At 38.6% G+C, this 26390-nt stretch overlaps 1 protein-coding gene across 1 annotated transcript in view; it reads left to right on the top strand.

Annotated features, from left to right (window-relative positions):
* Nucleotides 1-1250: 1250 nt before the first annotated feature.
* The window catches only part of LOC128733514 (unconventional myosin-XVIIIa), a 657582-nt gene continuing 632442 nt past the window's right edge, over nt 1251-26390 (top strand). Inside the window, exon 1 of the mRNA XM_053827159.1 lies at nt 1251-1645. Within this exon, the coding sequence (XP_053683134.1) occupies nt 1499-1645 (147 nt within the window). The 5' untranslated portion in view covers nt 1251-1498. The remainder of the gene's footprint in view (nt 1646-26390) is intronic.

Genomic DNA, 26390 nt, shown 5'->3' with positions numbered 1-26390 from the left:
AGTGGCTTCCAACAGCAATGATTACTACGCACCTTCGAAAAAAGTTACTTTTGATTAGTTTACTGATTACCTCTGATTACTAGCAATCAATCCTTTGTGATTACTATAAATTAATCATGATTACCAATGATTACTTAAGATTATCATTGATTACTATACTGATTACCATTAAAGAATCTGACTAAAGAAAAGACACTGGAGCTCAGTCACTCGCGGCCTCCTGTCATCATTAAACCTGATTTGCTCAACGATGATTGTTGTGCGTGACTCTGTTCAAAGTTGCTAGGAAAAGTTCGAACAATATTTTTTCGAGTTCAACATTTAGGCGATTTTATGAATTGTACGATACAAATGTGATTGCCTGGTGTTTCCGTTAGGCAGCACGGATCGATTTCGTGATGATACGATGATATTTGTTGCCGTTTGCTAGCAGTCAATATTTTCTCCCGCGTTGATCGACTGATACTTCGCAAGTTTTCGAGCAAAAGATTCAGAAGGTTTCATCGAGATTCATGCGCACTTGGTTTCGACAAACTGAAAATGATCTCCAGTGTCATTTCTTTAGTCAGATTCTTTAATTACCATTGATTATTGCGATTATTATCTAAAATTTTTCTTTCGTAGGTTAAGTTGTGCGCCTAACAGTTGCGCGCAGCTCTGTTCTGGTTGCTCGCAGTCAAAGTATCTCATTTACACTCACACGAAATCTAGTAAGAAACTGTCAACGCAAGGGTGATGAGAAAAGCAACAATATTTCTCTCTCGCTCATCAGCTGAATGCTATAGGGTAGCTTGCTTCGTGTTTGTCCGTTCAAACATAGACCAGTTTTTTACAAACGCAATCAGCATTTAAATTTTATCATTATCGGTTAACGTAAGACATTGTAACTGTGTTGTTTGTAAGTCTGTACGTAATAGAACAAAACAAATGTTATCTAAGCAAAGAATAAGAGCATAAACATAGAAAACTTACACGTGCTTACACTGTCAATAATACATGATTTACCTCTACGCACAACTATATAAAGTTGAAAAACGAAATATTTTCTCGGGAAGCACAATATCTAATTAATTCGTAAATGATTACAAAAGTAATCTCTGATTACTACGCCTTACTGGAAACCCCTTGCTCACCCGTTTTGTTTACATTTGCGACATTCGCCCTTTTGTTAATTCTATCTAGACTGGATAAAATGCGAATTCACGAATTCAGACGATTCAGACAGATAAATAGAAGAGAGGCAGCAGACATTCATAGGTACCTTAATCCTAGCTTTAATCAAGTGAAGTGACTAAATATAATTTCTAAAGGAAAATTAAAGTTTTATTAGGCTTTACGTATTCGTTAGATCCTAATATCTAGTGTGGACCTAAAGCATTATATTATATTTTTCGGAGCCACATCTGCGAATGCAGATTGTGTTGTACCTTCGTGACTGAACATACCAAAGTATCATTGACGTGTGTTTCTATTTACTATTGCGACGAATCACCTTACTATGTTCAATTTCATGAAAAAGGGAGTATCGACTGATGATCGTGATGGAAAAGATCGTCGTAAAAAAGAAAAAAAAATGCGCAAGGAATCCAAATCTATTGGTGTACCAGGAAGCATGAGTACAGAGGAGCTATTAAGACTGGATGAGGTAATATACTCTAATATCTGTGTGGCCACATACTCGGGAAAAAGTCGGGAATTCGAACCTATAGGGAACTCAGCGAAAGTTGCTCTTAATCGGGAATTTATGGGTTCACGTTCTAACATTCAAGCTGTGTTTGCTAAAAGGTTACTATTAGATTTGACTCCTGTTATTCTGAGACGCTTACGCTTCTAATAAACGAAATCTTTATAGGTATCAGGAGTTTTCTCCACCTGTAAGAACGCACTGCACTCTGGGTGGTACTGTGAATGTATGATAACAACGCACTATCTATATCAGTTTTCTCGTAATGGAAGGTTATTCAAAAACTTCATTGCGAAACATAAAAGATTTAATTGAATAGTAGTTTGTAAAATTTAGGCGCTTCATATTTTTTTTATCTCGTTCATTTGATTTGGCTCTTTTGTAGCAAAACTTAGCGGAGCCGTAAAGCTTTTTTATAAAAATAGTATAATAGTGAGCACTGCTTATAATTTATGTTAGAAGGTATGATCGATACACCCGATTTACTGGGGTTAGTAGGTTTTTTTACATTTTGTATATATATAAGAAGGCTTGGAAAGGTGGATTAGGGGTTTCATTATATTGTCATTTGCGAGGGTGCAGTGTGGTATCCTCTAGTAGTCGTATTGTATTTGGCGTACTTTAGTGCTGCGTAGTGTTTTGCTGTTTTCGGGCCATATCTGCCACCTCCAGTACAACATGTACGTATCTCAGTGGGGTGTGGGACGAGTGATCTGAGAATTAAACAGAGCTTTTTAAATAGATATGTCAGCATTTTTCAGGAACTCGTATATGAGGCTCATATACTGGAGATCTCGGCTACCCAGAATATCTCGTACAGGGACGTTAGGTTGTCTTCCTCGGGCCCGAAGGGAATCAGTTAGCTTAGACTTAGCATCACAGAATTCGGAACACGACCAGACAACATGTTCGATGTCATGGAAGCCATCGCCACAAACACAGTGGTTACTATCTGCAAGCCCAATACGAAAGAGATGCGTGTTTAACGTGTAGTGATTGGACATAAGTCTAGACATCACGCGAATGAAATCTCTACTTACATTCAATCCCTTAAACCATGCTTTCGTCGATACCTTAGGAATGATGGAATCGTCCCAACTCATCTATATTCCATGATGTTTGCCAACTAGTGAGCGACCTCTGACGCAACGTACTATAAAATTCGTTATAAGCAATTGGTCTATCGTAAATAATGCCATCAATCGCATCCACCTTAGCTGAAGAATCACCCTTCTTATTACCCGGTATGGAGCAATGAAAAGGGACCCAGGCTAAGGTAACCTTAAAATTTTTATCAGTTAAAGCACTCAATAGTTCCCGTATTTTCCCCAGGAAATACGGGGAGTGCTTTACCATCTTCATCGATCGCAGAGCTTCAATGGCACTAAGACTATCTGTGAAGATGAAGTAATGGTCTGTGGGCATAGTTTCGATGATCCCAAGGGAGTATTGAATTGCAGCAAGTTCTGCAACATACACGGAAGCAGGAGCATCGAGTTTGTAGGAGGCAATAAAATTTTCATTGAAGACACCTCGTCGAGGTAGGATCCGTCAGTGTAGAACATCTTATCGCAACTAACACTTTTAAATATATTGGAAAAAATTTTGGGGACCTCTTGCGATCGCAGTTGATCCGGGATACCGAAAGTTTCTTCTTTCATGGTGGTGTCGAAGAATATAGCAGACTTAACCCTCTCTGTCCCAGGGGTGTTTTGGTGGTTTACAGTTTTTGATCATGTAAAAAAGCTATTAATTAATAATTCGTCAAACGCAACTATACACCTTGTAAAACAATGTTTTTACTACGTTACAAAATCAAAATATCCATATTTGAATGCCTCAAAAATTTTATCGGTCGATTTTAGTATCGGAAGTCATAGAGCACCTGTGCTACCATGGGACAGAGAGGGTTAAAAGTATCTAGTGATGCGACACCCATGGGGACATACTGAGAAGAGTTGATATCTTGAGCCATGTAATCAAAATATGAAATCATAAATCTAGACTGAAATTGAACTGCGACCAGCCTTTCAAAATTATCAATTACTAATGGGTTCATAATCTCACATCGAATGAGTAAACGATAGGACAATTCCCAAAAGCGATTCTTCAATGGTAGAATCCCCGCCAACACTTCAATACTCATCGTATGGGTCGATTGCATGCAGCCTAAGGCAATACGCAGACAATGATATTGTATTCTTTCTAATTTGATAATATGCGTGTTAGCGGCGGACCGGAAGCAAAAACATCCATATTCAAGAACAGATAATATCGTTGTTTGGTATAACCTTGTAAGGTCTCCTGGGTGAGCTCCCCACCAAATTCCGGTAATTGTACGAAGAAAGTTTATCCTCTGTTGGCATTTTTGAATCAGATACCTAAAGTGGCATGCCCAAGTGCATTTGGAATCGAACCAGATACCGAGATATTTGTAAACCAATACCTGAGCGATCGTTTTACCCATAAGTAGGAGCTGAAGTTGTGCTGGATCATGCTTCCTAGAAAAAACGACCAACTCTGATTTTTCCGGGGAGAATTCGATACCCAGCTTTGACGCCCAATTGGACAAATTGTCCAAAGTATCTTGCAAAGGTCCTTGCAAATCGTTAGTCGTGGATCCTGTAATGGAAAAAACGCTATCATCTGCAAGTTGCTTTAACGTGCATGACTCTTCGAGACAACTATCTATGTCGTTAAGATAAAAGTTATGCAGAAGTGGACTTAGACATGAGTCCTGGGGAAGACCCATGTAGCTAATTCGAGATGTGGTCAAATCATCATGTGTAAAACTCAGGCGTTTTTCCGACAACAAATTGAGCAAAAAATTATTCAAAACCGGTGAAAGTCCCTGCAAGTGAAGTTTTTCGGTCAAAACTGCTACGGAGACAGAATCAAAGGCCCCTTTAATGTCCAAAAATCCGGATGCCATTTGCTCCTTCTGAGCGTAGGCAAGTTGAATCTCAGTAGACAGCAACGCTAAGTAATCGTTTGTTCCTTTGCCCCTGCGGAAGCCAAATTGGGTATCTGAAAGCAAGCCATTCTTTTCGACCCATTTATCTAGGCGAAGAAGGATAATTTTCTCCATTAATTTTCGGATACAGGAAAGCATAGCAATCGGCCTATAAGAATTATGATCAGAGGCTGTTTTCCCGGGTTTCTGAATGGCGATGACTTTCACCTATCTCCAGTCCTGCGGAACAATATTCAGCTCAAAGAACTTATTGAACAGGTTCAACAAGCGTCTTTTGGCAGGGTCAGGCAAATTTTTCAACAAGTTGAATTTGATTCTGTCTAATCCTGGAGCAGTATTGTTGTAAGAGAGAAGAACTATAGAAAATTCTACCATTGTAAACGGAGGTTCACTTGCAGTCGAGGGGGACGCATCGCGAAAAGATCTCTGAGCCGGGATAGAGTCTGGACAGACCTTATTGGCAAAGTCGAGGATCCATCTGTTAGAGTATTCCACGCTTTCATTTTAACGTTACGATTCCGCATGCGTCTAGCGGTGCTCCAAAGAGTGCTCATCGCTGTTTCTCTCGACAATCCGTTCACGAACCGGCGCCAATATCCGCGTTTTTTCGCTTTCAAGCTCTTCATCTCTCTCAAGTACCTCGTACTTCCTGAGCAGATCTATCGAACCCTGTTTACGAAAGTCCTTATACGCCAAGGAATTTTGCGCGTACAGCTCCGAGCACTCTTTGTCCCACCAAATGGTGGAAGACCGCCGATTGAACGTTTTCCCGGGTATCGGTCTCGTCTGAGCTTGAGTCGCGGCGTCGAGGATCAATCCAATAATAAAGTCGTATTCTTCCTCCGGAGGAAGTTCGTCGCGTGATTCGATGTTTTCTGAAATTACAGTCGCGTAGCGTTTCCAATCGATATTGCGTGTGAGGTCATATGTAACATTGATTGAATTCACGGGCGGGTAGCCATTAGTAATTGATATAAGGATTTGCAGATGATCACTACCGTGGGGATCATTGATTACCTTCCACTTGCAATCTAACGCTAGTGATGTCGAACAGAGAGATAGATCCAGTACGCTTGCGCGGGCTTAGGTATACGTGTCGCTTCCCCGGTGTTTAGAAGTGCCATATCGAAGTCGTCAATCAGGTTATTAATCAGGGAGGATCGATTGTCGTCGTATAGCGACCCCCATCGAGTGCAATGGGAATTAAAATCTCCCAAAATTAGCAAAGGTTCGAGAAGCAATTCTGTAATATCAGAAAGTTGCTTCTGTTCAATCCGTACCGATGGAGGGATATATATCGAAGCGATGCAAAGGTCTTTTCCTTTTATTCTAGCATGAATGGCGACGACTTCAATATTCGAGAACGAGGGGAGGTCTATTCGGAAGAAAGAATAGCACTTCTTGATCCCTAGTAGTACTCCTCCACCATGTGATCCTCGATATCGTCGGATGACGTTAAAATCGTGGAAGTTGAGATCATTACTTGAATTGAGAAAAGTTTCACAGAGCGCGAATACGTCACAGTTAGAAATATTTATTAATTGCTTGAAAAGGTTGAATTTGGGAATGATACTTCTGCAGTTCCACTGTAAAACAGTGACAGAGTTATCAGCATTGTTCGATGTATTAATCATCGAAGGATACGATAGCTGAAAAGAGGGGCCATTGTGCTGTTAGTTGCTTCAAAAATGTTTCAACTGTGGGAAGAAAGGCAAGTAGAAAGCTTTTGAGTGGATCCGAGATGTTGAGAGTTTCAAATATCCAGTCCACAATGTCAGAGAACTTCAAAAATCCCTTTCCCGATTTGATCTCTGAATGTAAATTGGATGCGCCAGGGGTTTTAGGCGCACCAGAAAGCGGTGGGTACTCTTGGTTTGATTTCAAATTTTATAATCCTGGAGGTACCTGCTTCGGATTTTTTTCACCGCTTTTCTCAGAGTTTGATGAATTTTCCGTAACGTTCGAAGATATCTTAAGTCCTTTGCGAGTAAGTCGAGGAGAATAAATCGTTTTTCTCTTCCTAGAGCTTTCTTGCATGGCATAAGAACATCCTTCGAGCGGTTCGTCAGAAGTACCCTCAACCTCCGGCAGGGATGGTCAGCACCTCAACTTGCAGCGGGTGCGAAGAGTGATTCACACAGTTCTCTCAGCGAATAGCAAGGATGCAGAGGTATAATCATTAGTTCACTGGCTCCTAGACGCAGTGTAAGTGGTTATGGAACTGACGACAGCGTCTTTTCTTCTCCGAAACATCGCACAAAACGGACATGAAAACAACTACACTGCCACTGTGAAGGCCAAGTGTGACTTCACTGTTCGATACAAGTGTGACTTCGCTGTGTGATCCTTACTGTGAATTCACACTTCACAGAACTGTATAGTTCACCAGCGCGCTGCAGCGGCAAAGATACTGAGAAGTCACTTGGAAGCAGTTTATTGGGGAGTTCGCTTTGTGTTGTTCCATTTCGATGAGCTACACAGAAATTGAAATGCTTCTATGATGCATGTCAATGGTTAACTTTTTTGCGTGGAGTTGGCGGTTATAGGATATTTCGAAAAATTAAATTTTTATTGCCGTAGGACTACGTCTTACCGCAGATTGCCAAAAACTTAATTGCACCGGACAGATAGCTCTAGGCGGACTTTTTAAAGATAAAATAGTTGCAATCGTTGCTTAATAATATTTAGTCTATTTCCAACGCATTTACATTCAATTTTTTCATTTCAAAAAAGGGACTCGATTTTGGCACTGTTTCGATTTTGGCAACATAGGCGATACGGCGTTGTTGCCTAATTCGAAATCCTACTGTATTACAAATCACACCTGGTTGTCCGCGCTCTTAGAATACCATTCTGGCCCGATTTTTGAATAGGTTTTATTGTTGCCATAAACGTAAAAACCGCGTGAGTTATTCCAAACTACCATATAAGGAAACTCTCGCTTCTTTATTTTTGTTTACAGGACTTAACTAAAAATCAGGCTAGCAGTTTTTCTCTATTTCATTATCCCTAAGAACTTTAGTCACTATGAAAATTTATTGTAATTGTAATTTATTTAATTGTCTCGATATAGGTGTTTATGGCATATGCGAAACAATTTTTGATTTGATTTTTAACGGCTAAACATTTAATTATGGATAAAATACACCAATGTTGCATGTTGTAGTATAATCTGTCGTGTCCGGTGGAAGGGATTCCGGATCAGCAGACTATCACTTTCGATTCCGTTGTTCTTTCCAACAAGTCAATCACAAGACTGACGCTTATTTTCTTTTTGCAGGCGAACTGCCATCGTGAGCTTATCTTCATCTTCTTTACTCCTACTGCATTCTAGTTTCTATCTCTCCTTTTTTCATCACTTTCTTCCTTCGTACTGTATATGCTCTCATTCCCTACATCCACCCTTACTTCTACTCTTTAATGGTATATTGTGTATTGATTCATATTTATTTTAATTTCAAATATTGCTTTTCTGAATTAGTTTAACTCTTAGTCGTTTTTCATCATTTTTCCTTATTTGGCATATCTGCAGGTGCAGTCAGACCCGTAGCGTGACATTGTGGTGCCCTAGGATTTGGTACTCTCTTGTTCCCTAAATCAGTGTTCGTTTAAAGTTTATTATTTTTTCAGTCATGCATTATTCGTATTGTCCCCTATCCAGCATTTCGTTATACTTACTGCTAATGCCTTACAATGGTAAGGCCACGAGTTAGGCTCTTTTTATTGCCACCAAGCGCTAGCCCCCGCCACCACAGGCTGTAGCGCTGCGTGCAGTATCAGTTACAACCTTTGAAACATACTTAATATATTCAACTCTACAAGCTACAACCATTGTTAAGCCTTTCCTCTTTGCCTGTAGTAAGCCTGTTTACTGAACCTTACAACTTTGTTTTGCGTAATGCGCATACGGTTGGTAAGAATTACTAGTGCATCTTGAGTACACCTTGCGATCTCGTCAGAAGCCGTAGCGACATCTACGTACTTCGATTCGAGAACTTAAGAGCTCGCAATACTCTGAAAATTAAATTAAGCCGATAAAGCTTATTGTCCGCAAATGGAAATGGGCGAAAATACGCATAAAAATGACTGCGATATCTACTGGAGAATGTTCTGTTGGTTGTTCGAAAACACCGTTTCATCCCGATTCAAAATCTATTAAGTGATCCTTCGTTGCGCCTAACTTTCTTCACATTTCGAAATTCCAATTATGCGACGGGACACCATCAGAAAATGTTTTAAGCAATTGATCGTTATTGCAATTGCATAGCTTGGCGACAGTGACAATCCGCAAACGCGCAAGAATCCGCAATTTTGCAAACTTTAAATCAGATTCGTCAAAAACCTGGTTTGTGACTATAATTTTAACGTTCAAACGGTTGTTACATACAAGAACCATAAAATTCCTTCACCTATTCATTATGTTTGATTTAGCATGAGTTTTACTAACTCATTGATATAGGCAAATTTCATGGAATCTTCAAAACGATTACGTTATTGTCCCAAGCGTTTTTTTATCGATACCATCTTCGTCGTGATGTACCTTCCGAAATTTGTAGTCACTGTTATGTAACGAATGTTAAATCGAATAGCTAATCGGCGTTAAATGTTAAATTTACTGATTTTTTTCTGTGAAATATACCGCATCTGACGTTTGTTTTCGTTTTTATTATCATCGCATCAGGTAGCGCCACTGCGGCAGTTTTTACTCTAAAGCATAGTATACAGTTCCAAGCGAAGTGAAAATCGAAGCAAGTGAAAAAGCGTGTCTTTTCGCTCGCGGGAAATAAAGACTGTGGATCTCTTCATAATTTCATGAGCTTTCGGTTTACAGTTCATGCGAAGTGAATTGAAGGGTTTACAGTTCGAGCGAAGTGAAAATAAATTTAAAGCCAATGCGGTATTTACAAGTGGGGCAATGGTGCTGCAGTAATTAAGTGTAGCGCAAAACATTATCAATACGTTTTTAAAACCGAAAAACCAGTAATAACAGTTTGGCGTGACGTCTAATTCTACAAAAAATCCGCATTGCTCGTTGCGGTATGTTTTTGGAGTCATGAAGTTTTCTTGCCAATATTAATAAATATTTTCCTTTTCCACACCTCTACACACTCATTGGCTTGAAACGTCAAATTTTCGCTAGCTGCAGCCTGTTCACGAACGTAGACGCGCGCGAAAGAAAAGTACCCAAGTGAAAAAGATGTCATCCACAATCTTTAATTTCGGTGGATCACGTTTGTTTACAGTTCCGAGTGAAGCGAAATGCAGTTTTTGCGCTAGTGAAAAAGTTGAACGTTTTGTATGGGATTTTCACTTCGCTCGGAACTCTATACAGGGCTTAATAGGTCAATTATGCGACTCGTGTAGCAAAGTTTTTCACGAAACGAAACTCCACTTAAGCCCTGTATAGAGTTCCGAGCGAAGTGAAAATCCCATACAAAACGTTCAACTTTTTCACTAGCGCAAAAGCTGCATTTCACTTCACTTGGAACTGTAAACAAACGTGATCCACCGAAATTAAAGATTGTGGATGACATCTTTTTCACTTGGGTACTTTTCTTTCGCGCGCGCCTACGCTCGTGAACGAGGCTGCAGCTAGCGGAAACTTGACGTTTCAAGCCAATGAGTGTGTAGAGGTGTGGAAAAGGAAAATATTTATTAATATTGGCAAAAAAAACTTCATGACTCCAAAAACATACCGCAACGAGCAATGCGGATTTTTTGTAGAATTGGACGTCACGCCTAACCGTTATTAATGGTTTTTCGGTTCCAAAAACGTATTGATAATGTTTTGCGCTACACTTAATTACTGCAGCGCCATTGCCCCACTTGTAAATACCGCATTGGCCTTAAATTTATTTTCACTTCGCTCGATCTGTAAACCCTTCAATTCACTTCACATGAACTGTAAACCGAAAGCTCATGAAATTATGAAGAGATCCACAGTCTTTATTTCCCGCGAGCGAAAAGACACGCTTTTTCACTTGCTTCGATTTTCACTTCGCTTGGAACTGTATACTATGCTTTAAGCAAAAAACGGATGCTATAACGCATACAATGGTATAAATGAAATCTGTTTGATGTCAAGTCTATGTTTACCAACATTAAATCAAATGCCAGCCGCTTGAAGGCATTCTACTAGTAGTGCTAGTTACCGACCGATCAGTGAATTCAAAAGCTATGTACGACTTACACTATCTATCAAAATTCAATTTGCTCAATAGGCTGCTCACGCTAAACACCGGTTTCTTCGAAAAAATGCAAAAAAAACAACGCCACACAACACCCCTATATTAGTGTTGGCCATCTGCTCAGCAACGCACACCATAATAGAATAATAAAACGGTAGGTGAGTGTATGACGCACGCCCACGCATGATTACCCGATTACGTTCGCACATGAGATATACCATCACGTGGATATACTTAAGCAGTCCACAACTCATCCTGTTAATATTTTTTACTGTAGCAACTAGATGCATTAAAATCGAGGTCCAAGCAATGTAAAGCAGTAACTAACTACTCAAGCCCTGTATAGAGTTCCGAGCGAAGTGAAAATCCCATACAAAACGTTCAACTTTTTCACTAGCGCAAAAACTGCATTTCGCTTCACTCGGAACTGTAAACAAACGTGATCCACCGAAATTAAAGATTGTGGATGACATCTTTTTCACTTGGGTACTTTTCTTTCGCGAGCGTCTACGTTCGTGAACAAAGCTGCAGCTAGCGAAAACTTGACGTTTCAAGCCAATGAGTGTGTACAGGTGTGGAAAAGGGAAATATTTATTAATATTGGCAAAAAAACTTCATGACTCCAAAAACATACCGCAACGAGCAATGTGGATTTTTTGTAGAATTAGACATCACGCCAAACCGTTATTACTGATTTTTAGGTTTTAAAAACGTATTGATAATGTTTTGCGCTATACTTAATTACTGCAGCACCATTGCCCCACTTGTAAATACCGCATTGGCTTTAAATTTGTTTTCACTTCGCTCGAACTGTAAACCCTTCAATTCACTTCGCATGAACTGTAAACCGAAAGCTCACGAAATTATGAAGAGATACACAGTCTTTATTTTCCGTGAGCGAAAAGACACGCTTTTTCACTTGCTTCGATTTTCACTTCGCTTGGAACCGTATACTATGCTTCAGATACGGCTTCAAGCCCTCGCCAACTGGAGTGGAAAACTTTTGGGCAAACCACGATGCCCCCGTGTACAAACACGTCCTTGAGGTCGAATAAACTTCAGTGGCGCCGGACGGAGATTGCTGTCATCTGCCCCACGCACACCTCGCTGCGTGTACATATTTTTTGCTCTCATCAGGAAGCGACGCTCTTTTCCGATGCCAACAACTCACCAACACAGTCGCACACCAGCGATCTCTATGGCCTGTCGCGAAATCTCAAAAGTTTCACCCAGGAAACGTTATCCACAAACTGAAGCACCCTCTCAAGGGCTACCAATTACAATCATCGATCATCAAAAACATTTTGAACGCCCACACAAGGGGTCAATATTGCCCTCTGAAGGGATTGAATTTTTTGCCAATTTATCCTCTCGGGGATTTCCACTTCTGCTTATCGTCATTAAAAACAACTTCGCAGAGGTAAAACGTTTGTTACGATTGTATTTCCCACTCGGAGGAATCAACAATATAGACCAAATTTTTGTGTTAATTTTAAGAGATAACATAACATCACTAGCGCAACATATTTCTCTTCGCTTTGCACATACTCGGCAGCAATGCAAAATGACTCATAGTTCACTGTTGTACACATAAACGATATTCACATTTCACTAGCCAAATCCATGTCTACCTTAAAAAAAGCACGTCCGCACAGCGAAAGGAAAGCGACCGGTTCGAGGTCACCGACTAGCGCCAATGTCGTGTCCGGTGGAAGGGATTCCGGATCAGCAGACTATCACTTTCGATTCTGTTGTTCTTTCCAACAAGTCAATCAGAATCACAAGACTGACGCTTATTTTCTTTTTGCAAGCGAACTGCCATCGTGAGCTTATCTTCATCTTCTTTACTCCTACTGCATTCTAGTTTCTATCTCTCTTTTTTTCATCACTTTCTTCCTTCGTACTGTATATGCTCTCATTCCCTACATAATCGACTACAAATAATCGACCCATTTAGTTGATAATCGAGTCCGACGTGATTTCGTACAGCTATTTTCGCGGTATTAGCAAGTAGGTACTATCTAAAAACTGACAACATGTAGCATGCAACTTGTTTTTGTAATTTTTCCAACATTTAATGTTGCCCGATGTTTCCAAGAAACTTTGGCCACACCCCACAAATATTAGGATGGCGACAGAAGTAACATTGATCAAAAATTCACAAGTCGCACCTTAATTAACATTGGCATTATTCTAACAGTAGGCGAAAGTAGTCAACAGTGAGTCAACTGGAATAGCTAAGTCATAAAACAAGATCCATGATATTTACATGGAAAGTGAAGTTTGTGAACCTATACATCACATAATGTAGTTTGAGAAAAATTTGTTGATTTTTTAATATATTTTTCAACAAAAATCAGTTTTAGGGGGTCAACGTAAGTGATTTTAAGTGATGTTCAACAACAAATACATATTAAATTAAAACTAAAATTACTGCATGACATCACATAGTAATAAGAGTTAATATTTAAAAAAAAACATTGTCCGCTAGTTCACTATTTTTCATAAAACATTCCTATTAGCAACGGTGACACACAGAGACGTGGGGGACACTTAAGGTACCAGTACACTGTTTGCTGAATCATCCAATATTTGATCTATTTCATCAAATAAATTTGAAATCCCGTGTACTGACCCAACCAAATTATTTATTTATTTATTTGCAGTCAATCGTGTGTAGACCGTGATACAAGCTTAACCTAATGTTATCAATCGATTACATATTCTATTTATGTTTGCTCGTTTCTGCTAGTTTTCTGTTGTTATTGACTTGAATTACTTATTGTCCTAAAATATTGCTTCAATTTGGTTTTTTTAATTGTGAAGTCAATAAAATTACAATGTTGGTTGTATAGCACCATCATTTGATTTATGGGCCCGAATTTAGCATAATTAGTTCGATAATGATCCGTGGCAAATAGTGTACGAACACGTAAATTTCTAGTAGGTGCGTAAAAATTTAATTTAGATAAGAGTTCGGCAGAGTCAATACGTTGTGAGACTATGTCATTAACAAATGAGACCATTGCAAATTCACGACGCGCCTTTAATGTTTCGATATTTATAAGCTTGCAGCGGTTGTCATATGACGGAAGAGGAAGGCTCGTCCAATTTAAATTACGGAGTGCGTACAACAAGAATTGTTTTTGTATTGATTCTATTCTATTTATGTGTGCATTGGCAAACGGAGACCATACCACGCTACAGTACTCAAGAATTGAACGAACGTAGTAAATGTAAAGTGTTTTTAATGTGTATGGGTCTCGAAAATTAAAGCTAAAGCGTTTTATGAAAGAGAGCATGTTGCTTGCTTTACAAGTAATTGTATTATAGTGATCTATAAACGTTAATTTTGAGTCTAGAATAACTCCCAAATCTCTAATTCGTTCACAATTTTCTATCATTTGATCTCCAAGGGAGATGTTGGTTATAGGTGTATTTCGTTTCCTACTGAATTTAATTAATTTACATTTGTTCACGTTTAGTTGAAGTAAGCTCTTCTTACACCAATTATAAAAAATTTGAATTTCGTTACAAAATGTGTTGACATCTGTCTCATTTTTTATTTCTAAGTATAATTTCATATCGTCGGCGTAAATAAGGATTTTTATATTCTTGAGAACGAATGAGATATCATTAACGAATAAAATAAACAATAGCGGTCCTAAATGAGACCCCTGAGGGACTCCAGAAGTGACTTGAATGGGATTAGATGTTTTTCCTTTAAATTTGACAATTTGCTGGCGGTATGTGAGATATGATTCGATCCATATTAAAAGTTCTTGATGTATACCTATTTTTTGCAATTTGAAGAGAAGCATTGGTATATCAATGCGATCAAAGGCTTTACTAAAGTCGGTATATAAGGCTTCAACGTAGTTTCCATTATCCATTGCGTTAAGCGAAAAGTTAACAAACTCGAGTAAATTTGTTGTAGTTGAGCGTCCTTTGTAGAAACCATGTTGTGTATGAGTAATTCTATTTTTTATTTGCAAGAATACCTTCTTATTTACAATTGCTTCAAAAAGTTTTGGAATACAAGAGATAATTGCAATACCCCTATAATTACGGATATCAGATTTCTTACCAGCTTTGAACACAGGCACTAAGAAAGATCTTTTCCAGATGCTTGGGAAAATTCCAGATTGAAGGGACAAATTAAAAAGCCAGAATAGTGGAGTAGCTAGCTCTGTTGCTAGTTTCCTTATGAATGCTGGAGGTAAACCGTCTGGTCCGGGGCCTTTGGAGGAATCTAATGTTTCTAAGGCGTCTAATATTTCTAATACACTAATTTGTTTAACGTTTACGTCATTTGAGGATTCTGGAAAATGTGTAAAGTAGCCGTAATCGCGATCCTCTTCTGTGAATGTACTATAGATATCTCGGAAGAAAGTGGCAAAAAGGTCGCAAATTTCTTCTATGTTATCTGTGGTTTTTTCGTCCAAATGCATTCTAGATGGAAAGTTTTCTGATTTTAATTTTGATTTTACATAGTTGAAAAAGTTTTTTGGTTTTGATTTTATCTCACGCTCGGTTTTTTGTATATACTCTTCAAAGGCAACATTTATTGCTTGGTTTAGTTGATCACAGAGATCAAGATAATTTGCTAAGTTATTGTCATTGTTATGGTTTTTGTATGCTTTATGTGCCTTTTGCTTGCGATTTTTTATATTTTTTATTTGACTGTTGTACCATATAGGATGCTTTGAATGAGCCTGACGTCTTCGTTGTTTCATAGGCACCTCGTCTTTTAATATTTCAAATATGAGCTTATAGAAGGCTTCGACAGCCATTTCTACATTGTTTTCATTTCGAAATACATGTTGCCAATTAATATTGTGAAGCCTTTGTTTTATGTTCCCATAATTTGCGGACTGAAAGTCCGATACTTTTTCATATTCGCACTCGTAGGGTCGCAGATTTTCATGTATAAATAACGAATATTCGATGGCGGTATGAAATACCTCGTTTTTCCATAATGGAGTTTGCGATTCAGTTACGCAGAAGTCTTCGCCTATGTTAGTAAACAATAAGTCTAAGTAGCAATCTTGCCTATTCTTTACGTGATTAATCTGATAAAGACCCAAGTTGGCAGATTTGTCAAATATTAATTGCAAGGTTTCGTTTTCACCAACGACTGGGAGAAGAATGCTCTCGTTGTCAATGTCTGTAATGAAGTCAAGATTGCGTTGGTTGAAATCTCCGTATATGTGAAGCTTTATTTCAGGAGAGAGCTCAGATAAGACATTTTCCGCGACTTCAAAAAACTTTTCATAGTTTTCTTTACGTGCATTGTTTGGAGGAAAATAGACGGACGCAAAGATATGTGTCTCACCAGCTATTCGTGCTTTCGCCCATACATGTTCAAATTCGGTAAATGATGGAGTGATTATGATCTCTGAGTCTAGCTCTGATAGAATAGCAATTAATACACCGCCACCTGATTTCATTTCAGACAATTGATAATTACGATCATTTCTATAGACATTATATCTATTACCAAAAACTTCCTCGCTATGTACACTATCATCCCAACTTGTTTCGGTTACAAGAATTATAGAAAAGGAGCAACATAAAATATTCTTTTGAATTTCATTAATTTTGTGAGCACTTCGCATGCGGTTTAGATTTTGGCAGTATACCGAAACTTCAGTTACCGTAGAATAATTAAGCGAAGAAGTTGATGGGGTTTCAATGATAAAATTATTTGGTATATTTTCCAAGCAATGTTTGGAATGAGTATTAATAGTAGCGTGGTTATCAAATATATTTACCGAACTATGACTTATTTCATCAAAAACACGAGTGTTGCTGCAGGCAAGCCATATAATGTGTAGCAGAAGAATTAGATGCCATCGGTCGTTGCGGTTCATCATTTGTTGTGTAAGGGTTGAGCGTTTCTCCCCGCTGAAATTGTATAGCAGCAGCAGGTCTCAAAGGTGGTCCAGAAAAGTGATGTCTAGCAGCCGCAAGTAGTACTCTATCCGGGGGAAGATGATTTCGATGATTGCTGATGTTATTGTGTTGTGGATGATCGAAAGAAATATAGCTGTTATTCCTGTTGTTGTGGTAATTATTCCTGTTGATATTGTTGTTATTCCTGTAGTTGTTGTTGTAGTTGTTATTCCTATTGCTGTTATTGTTATTCCTGTTGCTGTTGTTGTTATTTCTGTTGTAATTGTTGTTGTTGTAATTTCTGTTGTAATTGTTGTTGTTATTTCTGTTGTAATTGTTGTTGCTGTTGTTGTTGTTGTTGTTGTTGTTGTTGTTGTTGTTGTTGTTGTTGTTGTTGTTGTTGTTGTTGTTGTTGTTGTTGTTGTTGTTGTTGTTGTTGTTGTTGTTGTTGTTGTTGTTGTTGTTAATATTTCTGCGGTTGTTGTTGTTGTTAATATTTCTACGGTTGTTGATATTAGTCCGGTTACTATTACTGTTATAGTTATTTGATCCTCTGTTATGATTGTGACTCCTGTTGTTGTTGTTGTTGTTGATGTAGTTGTTGTTCATAGTAGCACGTAGTTGACGTTGAGAGCGCTTCTTCCGATTTCGCCACGCCTTGAATTCCTTAAGTTCCTGCATTTCGCGTCGTTTTATTTTTTCATCGTATTTCCTCCAGTCAGCAGACCAACGCTTTGTAGAACCAATGAATCGCCATCCCGAATGATCATTGCCATTATCATTATTCAATTCCTCAGCTATGCTAAGAGCGGGTGCATGTTGGGGGGATTCTAATTGAGTAACTTTTTCCGATAAATTGTGTATCGCACCCATAATCTCTGCTGCTGGCCAATTATATAACATGTCAGCAGAGACGGCACCATCATTTATTACATTAGACGTAGTTGAAATCGATTTAATTTCTTCGCTGATCAGTTTCAAGTCAGCTGAAATTGATGACGTCATTGTTTGTAACGTAGCAGCTATGTTATCGTTGAATGTGTGCATCGCTATTTCCATCATAGATGTCACGTGGTTTTTAATCGACGTAGCATTACCAGCTGTGTTTCTGCCGGCCGCCAGCTCTTTTTTAACGTCAGCGATTTGTGTTTCAATGCGCTCGATCGTTTCATGTATGGCGCATACATTATTTTGCTGTGTTGTTCGATGAATCACTTCGGAGTGATTATTAATTACTTCAACTAACTGGGCTTGTTCCGTAGTTAGCGATTTCAGATCTATAGCGACATTTATTAGTGTTTGGCAAGAACTGCAGCACGGCAGTATATATGCCAGTGGGTCGATCTTTCTGTCTCGTTTGCGTAGGGATCCTCGCTGAACTGTAACTCCGGCACAGGCGGCATGAAATGATCGTGTGCATCCGACACATGTCAACATTACTGAATCTACGGCAGAATCCGCCAAACAAATCTCACAATTCATGTTCACAAAACTAAACTGTAAATCTAGCACAAACAAAACGAACAAAATTAATACGTGCGAGCGCGAAAAGTAACGCGAGCAAATTTAAATACGTCTACACTGTTCAACGACTGGACTTGGACTGGACTTGGAATATTCGAACAAATTTTATTTTTCAAAATGTCGCCGAGCTTTTCCAATAAAATTTGGCGGTTTGTAAAACAGTGTAATATGCCAATCAAATTAAATTTGTTTTCGTAACATTTTGCGCTGTTCGCCGGTTTGTTTGCTTGAAACTTATCAAAAAAGCTCACAATGTTTATTATTTGAACTGCTGTCAAAATCGAATTTGGTATAGGAAAAATCGTGCAGAAAGGAAGTTTTGCAAAGGAAATGACACTGGAATAAATCAGGACATTATTAAATCAATAGTGAACAGTTAAAAAGATTATGAATAATGAGGAAATCACTTAATAGACCTGTTTTTCGAACATGATTTGTTTAACGGGAAATTAGCAGTCAATAACTTTTCGTCGGAGAGCCCAATTTCGGAAGCAGTTTTTGGACCCAATAGCTGGGGTCTGGTTGTAAAAATATAAATACTGCCTTCTTCTTGCCAATCTGAACACAGCGAATATATTTTCATGAACAGAATTTTTGTTTCAAACAAAAAAACTGCTTTTGAAATTGGCAGAATCGATGACGACTAATTTCACCTTAAATACTCTCTAAAATTACGCACTACCACGTATATAATACTACATATGTGAAACATTATTCTAGTATATCTAGTAAATAAATAGTCAGCATGTAAACGTTTATTTCAGGATCGAAAGGCTACATTCTGTATCTGTTAACATTGATAATTTACTAGAAAATATGAACAATAATTGTATGCATATCCACCTTTTCGCGCGCTTAATGGCGGCTAATGGGTACAGTTTTCGACAATGTTTATTTGCTCACGTATGCTTGAAAGTTCTACAACAACAACTAAGGCTGGAAATATCAACTTGCCAAAGGCATGCTAACGTTCTCCGAAAATTGTACCCACTAGCCGCCATTACGCACGCGTAAAGGTCGATACCTAAAAACTATTGTTGGCCATATTGGTTTATTTGTTTATTAGTTAAAAGTCAACAGATTTTTCTATCCTACTGACTACTTAAAAACTAATAGCAAGAGCTCTAAATCGGGTTTTCAACACGTTGCGGCTGACGTCAAAGTCGAAATAGGACACAAAACGGTTGAAGTTCCGTTGTAAGCCGGTTACAGTACCGAAAGTACTGTAGTTAGTTCTCCGATGCGGTATATGCAAGAAGAAATTATTCCGCGTTAAGCGAGACCGAGTTAAGATGTCTAGTCTTCATAGAAACCAAGGACAGTCAATCCGAGATGTCAGAACATCTGATACGAAGACGGTTCTAGTTACGTCCCGACGTGTTAGCAGGGTGTCCAAGTTGATTAATCTGCAGCGCTGTTCGTAGCTTGGTAGCCAGAACGGGTCATTCCATGGTAACCTACGGAGGGCAAAGCGGATAAACCTCCGTTGCACCGACTCTATTCGACTAGCAATATTAATATTGCTGTTGTAGTTGAAACCCGTAATCCACCTTTTCGCGCGCTTAATGGCGGCTAGTGGGTACAGTATAATCAATATATATATAGAATGCCAGTGTCGCTGCAGTGCGCGTGGTAAACATCACACATGTTCAGATAATGTATTTACATTATATATGCAAATGTATGTGTGCCTGAGATTCATTAAAAGGGGAATCTCATTGTCAAACTTTGACAATCAGTTTGAAATTTCAAATATGGCTACCAAGTAATGTGATTGGAAACTTCGCTTGCTTCAAATTTCTGAAAAAATCGATGTAAAAGGGCGCAGTTGAGGGATTCTATTCATTCGGATGAAAAGAAAAAGAACGTTTAAAACCATTTCACTAGCATAAAAACACAGCGGAGAACGCACTGAAGACAGCACCAGCCAGCGCACAGATAAAGAACAGATATATAACAATGAGCAACTTTGACAATGAAGTTCCCGATTCACAGACTTGATACAGATTGTATGATACAATGAGTCCTATAGCAAAACAGCGACACTGGCATTCTATATATATAGATTCTACTGTGGGTACGCTTTTCGACAATGTTTATTTGCTTTTGGGAACTCCGCTCACGTATGCTTGAAAGTTCTACAACGACAATTAAGGCTGGAAATATTAACTTAACGTGAATAAAGCTGCCAAAAGCATGCTAACGTTTTCCGAAAGTTGTATCCAGTAGCCGTCATTACGCACGCGAATAGGTGGATAGCTGTGTGACATTCAATTTTATTCTGGTTTTGTGTGTCGCAAGTAGTGCGCTGTAATCGCACAGTGATGCGCTATCCAGCTTTTTACACCATCTGCCATAATAACGGACGGTATCAGGATTGCTAATGTGCGACTAATACAGTGGTTTGTGTGCATCGTGAAAAATTTTTCGCAGTGAAAAAAAAAACAAACAAATGCGAACTGTGCGTGCGGTAAATGTCAGCAATCTCTATAATACGTACTAGTACTTCATAAACTATGTACATTATAGCAAAAATTAGACTGCAAAAATGAAATACTGCGGAAAAATAATGTCCCAAATTTATGCATGCACCCAACATCCAACATCAACTGCTTCCCACAAATGCTACTACTGACCAAGAACTTGTTTTGGTGGAACATGTTGTTGCTGCTGGGCTTCAGTAACTGAACACTCACTAATGCCAACAACAGAATTCTAGATCTGGCTTTCACGAACGATACTGGTTGCTTTGAACTATTGGAGCCTCCTACAGGGCTACTCAGAATAGATGCTCACCATAACCCATTTGTTCTGACGTACCACTCAGTCATCAATATGGTCCCGGAGTTTGACTCCAGCAGATTATGATTTCAATCGCTGTAATTTTGCCGACTTGAATACCTTATTCGACGAAATCAACTGGAGACAACTGCTAACCAGTTTATCATGCGACGATGCGATTCAGCAGCTTTATTCGATTGTGAAGACGACGCTACGTGCTAAAGTGCTGACAAAAAACCTCACAAGACGCTACAAGAAGCTTCCTTGGTGGAATGCGGAGCGTCAAAACTTGCGCAACCGATTGCGTAAAGCGAGAAAACAGTACTTTCGATCCAAAACGACAACTGCTAAACTCAAAGTGCGCGAAATGGAAGAGCAGTACCACTCCCTTCGAATAATAAGCTTTAACGCATATATCAGCCGCACTCAAAACGACCTGCAACAAAACCCACAATATTTTTGGTCCTATGTGAAACGCCTTAAACAAACGGACGGTGTGCCTCAATCTGTACACCACGGCGATCAGTCTGCTGAAAATCCAACTGATATTGCTGATCTTTTCTCCATGTTTTTTCGCGGGGTACTGAACAACGATGAACCGCCCTTTGTAGAATCTTATTTAAACAGTCTACCTCAGCTTGATGCATCGATTCCACACCTGTCATTCTCGCCAAACGATGTCCTTGTTAAACTACGGTCACTCGATATTTCAAAAGGCTCTGGACCCGATTGTCTCCCGCCCGTCCTCTTTAAAAACTGCGCAGAGTCCCTTGCAGCTCCTTTGAGCATCATCTATAACAAATCTCTCAGCGAAGGTGTCTTCCCTACTTGCTGGAAAACCGCTACGATAATACCTAATCATAAGGCCGGAAGCATTCATGACGTGAAGAACTACAGAGCAATATCTATCCTTAGTAGTCTTCCAAAAGTCCTAGAGTGTTTAATCCTGGATGCAGTATACCATCACGTTCATCATTTTATCAGCGAAGATCAACATGGGTTTATGAAAAAGCGTTCTACAACTACCAATATGATGTCATATGTCTCCTCACTAGTACGTAGCGTCGAAAAAAGAGTGCAAGTCGACGCTGTATATGTGGACTTCTCAAAGGCCTTTGATCGTGTACCGCATAGACTCGTCGTAGAAAAACTGAAACGGAGCGGTTTTCCAGATTGGTTGACAACGTGGATTTCTTCATACCTGAGTAACCGAAGCGCGTCTGTACGAATTGGAGGCATCTTGTCGCAACCGTTTAATATCTGCTCTGGCGTCCCACAAGGCAGCCACCTGGGTCCGCTGCTCTTTGTTTTGTTCGTCAATGACTTATGCAGCTTACTCAAAGCACCGAAATTTATGTTCGCCGATGATCTCAAGTTCTTCCGTGCGATTACTTCAGTTGATGATTGTATCGCACTCCAGGAAGACATTGATCTGCTTGTGGAATGGTGTGCAACAAATGGAATGGAAGCTAACGTTAAAAAGTGTCACATCATAACGTTCACTCGCCAGCGCAATTTAATCTATTTTAACTACACTATGTCATCAACTGACCTGGACAGAGTGCAGACCGTCAAAGATTTGGGAATTACATTGGACAGTAAGTTAACCTTCTCGGAGCATATCTCATCATGTGTGGCAAAAGCATTCTCCGTGTTAGGTTTCATCAAGCGCAACACTCAGCAATTTAGCAACATATACTGCTTAAAGTCGCTATATTGCTGCCTAGTACGAAGCATCCTAGAGTACGGAGTTCAAGTTTGGGCACCATACCAAGCCATCCACATCAACAGGATTGAAAGAGTCCAGAAAATGTTCATCCGCTACGCACTTCGTTCGCTTGCCTGGAATAATCCCATTGCACTTCCACCGTATGAACAACGTTGTCAACTCATCTGTCTGACTACTCTCGAATCCAGACGGTTGCTGCTTCAACGGCTGTTCATTTTTGACATTATCAGCAATAACATCGACTGCACGCACTTGTTATCGCAATTGCGGTTCAACGTCCCGCCAAGGAACACCCGATCATCAACTTTCTTCCGAACGGTTCATCATCGAACACAGTATGGCCAATTTAATCCTCTGGAAACCTGTTGCCGAAGATTTAACGAAACTTGTGATATGTATGATTACAATATAACTAAGTCAGTGTTTAGATTAAGACTTTTAAGATACGAACTGTCTGTACGACAAACTTGAGTCGAAGACTGAATAATAAATAAATAAATAAATAAATAAATAAATAAATAAATAAATAAATAAATAAATAAATAAATAAATAAATAAATAAATAAATAAAATAAATAAACATTCATTTTTCTTGAATAGTAGGGGTATAGATTACCGGGTAATAAGCGCTTGATTAACTGTTCAACAGAAATGTTTGTTGGATATATCTGGCATCTGCTTACGACCTTTTGAAAAGTAGGTGCCCAACTTATTATATACCAAGCAATGCCTTTATGTAAAGAGCATTTTACGTGACAAAGCGACATGCTGACTTGCTGATATTGATGTGGCGCTTTCCCTGTGCTGTGCTGGTACTTTGACAATCCGCAGATGCCCCACGGGAAAGCAAAACAGAGCTGCCACAAATACAGATATTTGTGCATACATAAATTTGGGACCCATCAATTATTTCAGTTGCTGTGATTTCTGGCTCTACTAATGTTCCTGAATTTTAAAGTAGTCCATAAACTATTTATGTTATTTAAAAGATTAGATCGATAAAATTAAATACTCCGGAGAAAACGGTAGGGTCCCAAATTTATGCATGCACAAATATGTGTATTGATGGCAGCTCTGAAGCAAAATCAATATCAGCAATGTTGTTATGGTTCGTAAAATGGTCAATTCGGCTGATATTGGTGTTGGACAAAAGCGACACGGCTGACATTGGTATTGATATTAGTGATGTCCGAAATTTTTAATTATTCGATTACCGATTAATCGATCGAGTAGGCACTGATCGATTAGTTCAGTATTCGTGCTAGTAGTAGTGTTCGACATCGGAACGAAAATTGAGGTCCGGGTTCCGGTCTAGTCGGTCGGTCGGTCGGTCTAGCTAGTAGTATTCGACTATAAATATTCGAATATTTCGTTAAATTATTCGATTAATCGTACGATTATGAACGATTAATGGGGATTATTCGCATTTTTTTATCTTATTTAAACTATTCGATTAATGAATTACTCGTGCCGGCAGTATTCGATTACATATTATTCGATTATTCCATGCTGTAATCGATTAATCGAGCGATTACCGGACATCACTAAATGTAGAAATTGAATTTACGCTCAAGTCGCTTTTTACGCGAAGGATACGTCCCGCGTAAATCAAAACCGCGTAAAAAAACCGCGTAAATTCCGAAAACCGCGTAAAAATAGTCGCGTAAAAAAATCGCGTAAAAAGCGATTTCAGTGTATATAAATTGCATTTTTTCATACCGCAGTAATTTGTATTTATTATTTTGAATTAATAATAATGACTGTATTAAAACGTGTTTAAAAAAATTAAAATGGCTTTCAGCTTCCTGTTAAATGAATAGGTGTGAATAGCCTCACTTTCCGAGCGTACTTTTTTTTTGCGTATTTGATCAGTTTGATCTGCACAGAAATCTGCTGGCGCAAACATTTTCGGGCCGAATGTATTTGATAATCTCACGAATTTCATGCTGTTTTGCAAACAGTGTACTGGCCCCACAAAATATGTCAAAATTTATTTGATTTTGTAACACGGGTAACGTCTCAGATCGAATTTTTGACATCAATTGTGACAAACAGTGTACTGGGCAAGACAAATATGTCTGTCAAATACCAAAATTTGCCTAAATTCTGACAGGAAGAAAATTTGACGATAAAGCAAACAGTGTACTGGTAGCTTTAGACATAGCTTTCACCATGCATATTTTTTGAATTTTTTTTTGTGTTCAATTGCATTAATCCATAGGGATTAACTGTAAATAAATTCTTAAGTGTAAGTTAAAAGTCGTATTTGTCACAGTAGGGTAGACACTCCATTAGTCGCGCAGCTAAGCACAATGTAATATTTTTTTTTGTTCATATGCTTCAACTAATGCTTGTGGGATATTAATTTATCAAACATAAGGTGTTTATCACAAGACAAGTTAATTGCATACGTTGTGTAGTTTCTGAGAAAAAGGTACATAAAGTTTGAAAATCGTATTTTTACAGGAGCGGCGTTTTATTCGGTCGAGGTTGTTTTACGCCCCACTGGAATGCTTATGTGTATGATTGTTTTTCGGCCACTTCTCGTGGTCCGATGTCCGATCATTACAAAATTTGTACAGTAGGGTTTCGAATTTGGCAACAACTGCGCGCCGCCTATGTTGCCAAAATCGAGACCCTTTCGAAAAAATTGAATGTAAATGCGTTAGAAATTGCCATGAGCACACTGAGGGCACCGTTTTTTTTTGTCATTTAAAGCTTGTGGCGGAAACTGTCCGATATTTAAGCATATTTTTGGATGTGAAATATTTCGTATTGCCAAAAACGGATACTAAAGTAAATGGTCAGTTGTTGAGATTTGTGGAGCCAACGCTACTCTGGAAAGTTGAAAAAAATCGATTTTAAAAAAAGGCTGCCATTTTGATAATTTTTCGAATTTTCAATTATCGCTGGGAAACAATTTAAGTATTCACCATATGTTTCGAAATCTTCATTCAAATCTGTTCTCCGATACTTCGTTGGTTTCCATAAAATAAGTGATTTCTAGTGAGCATTCACGCACTCAGTTGCCAACAGTATAATACAGGTATACCTCGATAGTACGTATCACACTTAGATTTTATAACCGAGCATGGTAAAATAAATTGCCGAGATCCCAACAGCTGAGATCTCGGTGAAAATCTCGGTAAACATTGAAACACCGAGATCTTGGAAATCCAAAACATCAAACAACTGTCAAACTTTACCGACAATCTCGGTATTATTTTTCCAAGATATCCGGTAGTCAATACTGAAACTCGGCTGAAATTGCCGAATATTCGTAAAACGTAACCGACCCAAACTGTCGAATTTTAACGAGATTCTCTGTAAAACACTAGCTGAAAATGCCGAACTACGGTATTAATATGCTGAAAATTCGGTATTTTTAATAAGTTTATGAAAATCAATAAAATTTTGAATAAAACTATCATAATTAACTTTTTTTTTTATTTTAAACAATTATTGGTTAACAGTTTAACACTGTAATAGTATAGTTGATAGTATAAACTATTGAAATATAAAGGCAAAGTTAATAGGTAGAACCACATAGAACGAGCAAATTTTTCACCTGTAGTGGTTAATTTGCCTACTGAAAAAATTGTTGCTCTGATAAAC

The sequence above is a fragment of the Sabethes cyaneus genome, chromosome 2, assembly GCF_943734655.1.
Source record: "Sabethes cyaneus chromosome 2, idSabCyanKW18_F2, whole genome shotgun sequence".
Taxonomy (NCBI): domain Eukaryota; kingdom Metazoa; phylum Arthropoda; class Insecta; order Diptera; family Culicidae; genus Sabethes; species Sabethes cyaneus.
The sequence above is the reverse complement of the archived record's forward strand: the minus strand, read 5'-3'. Positions and strand labels throughout refer to the sequence as shown.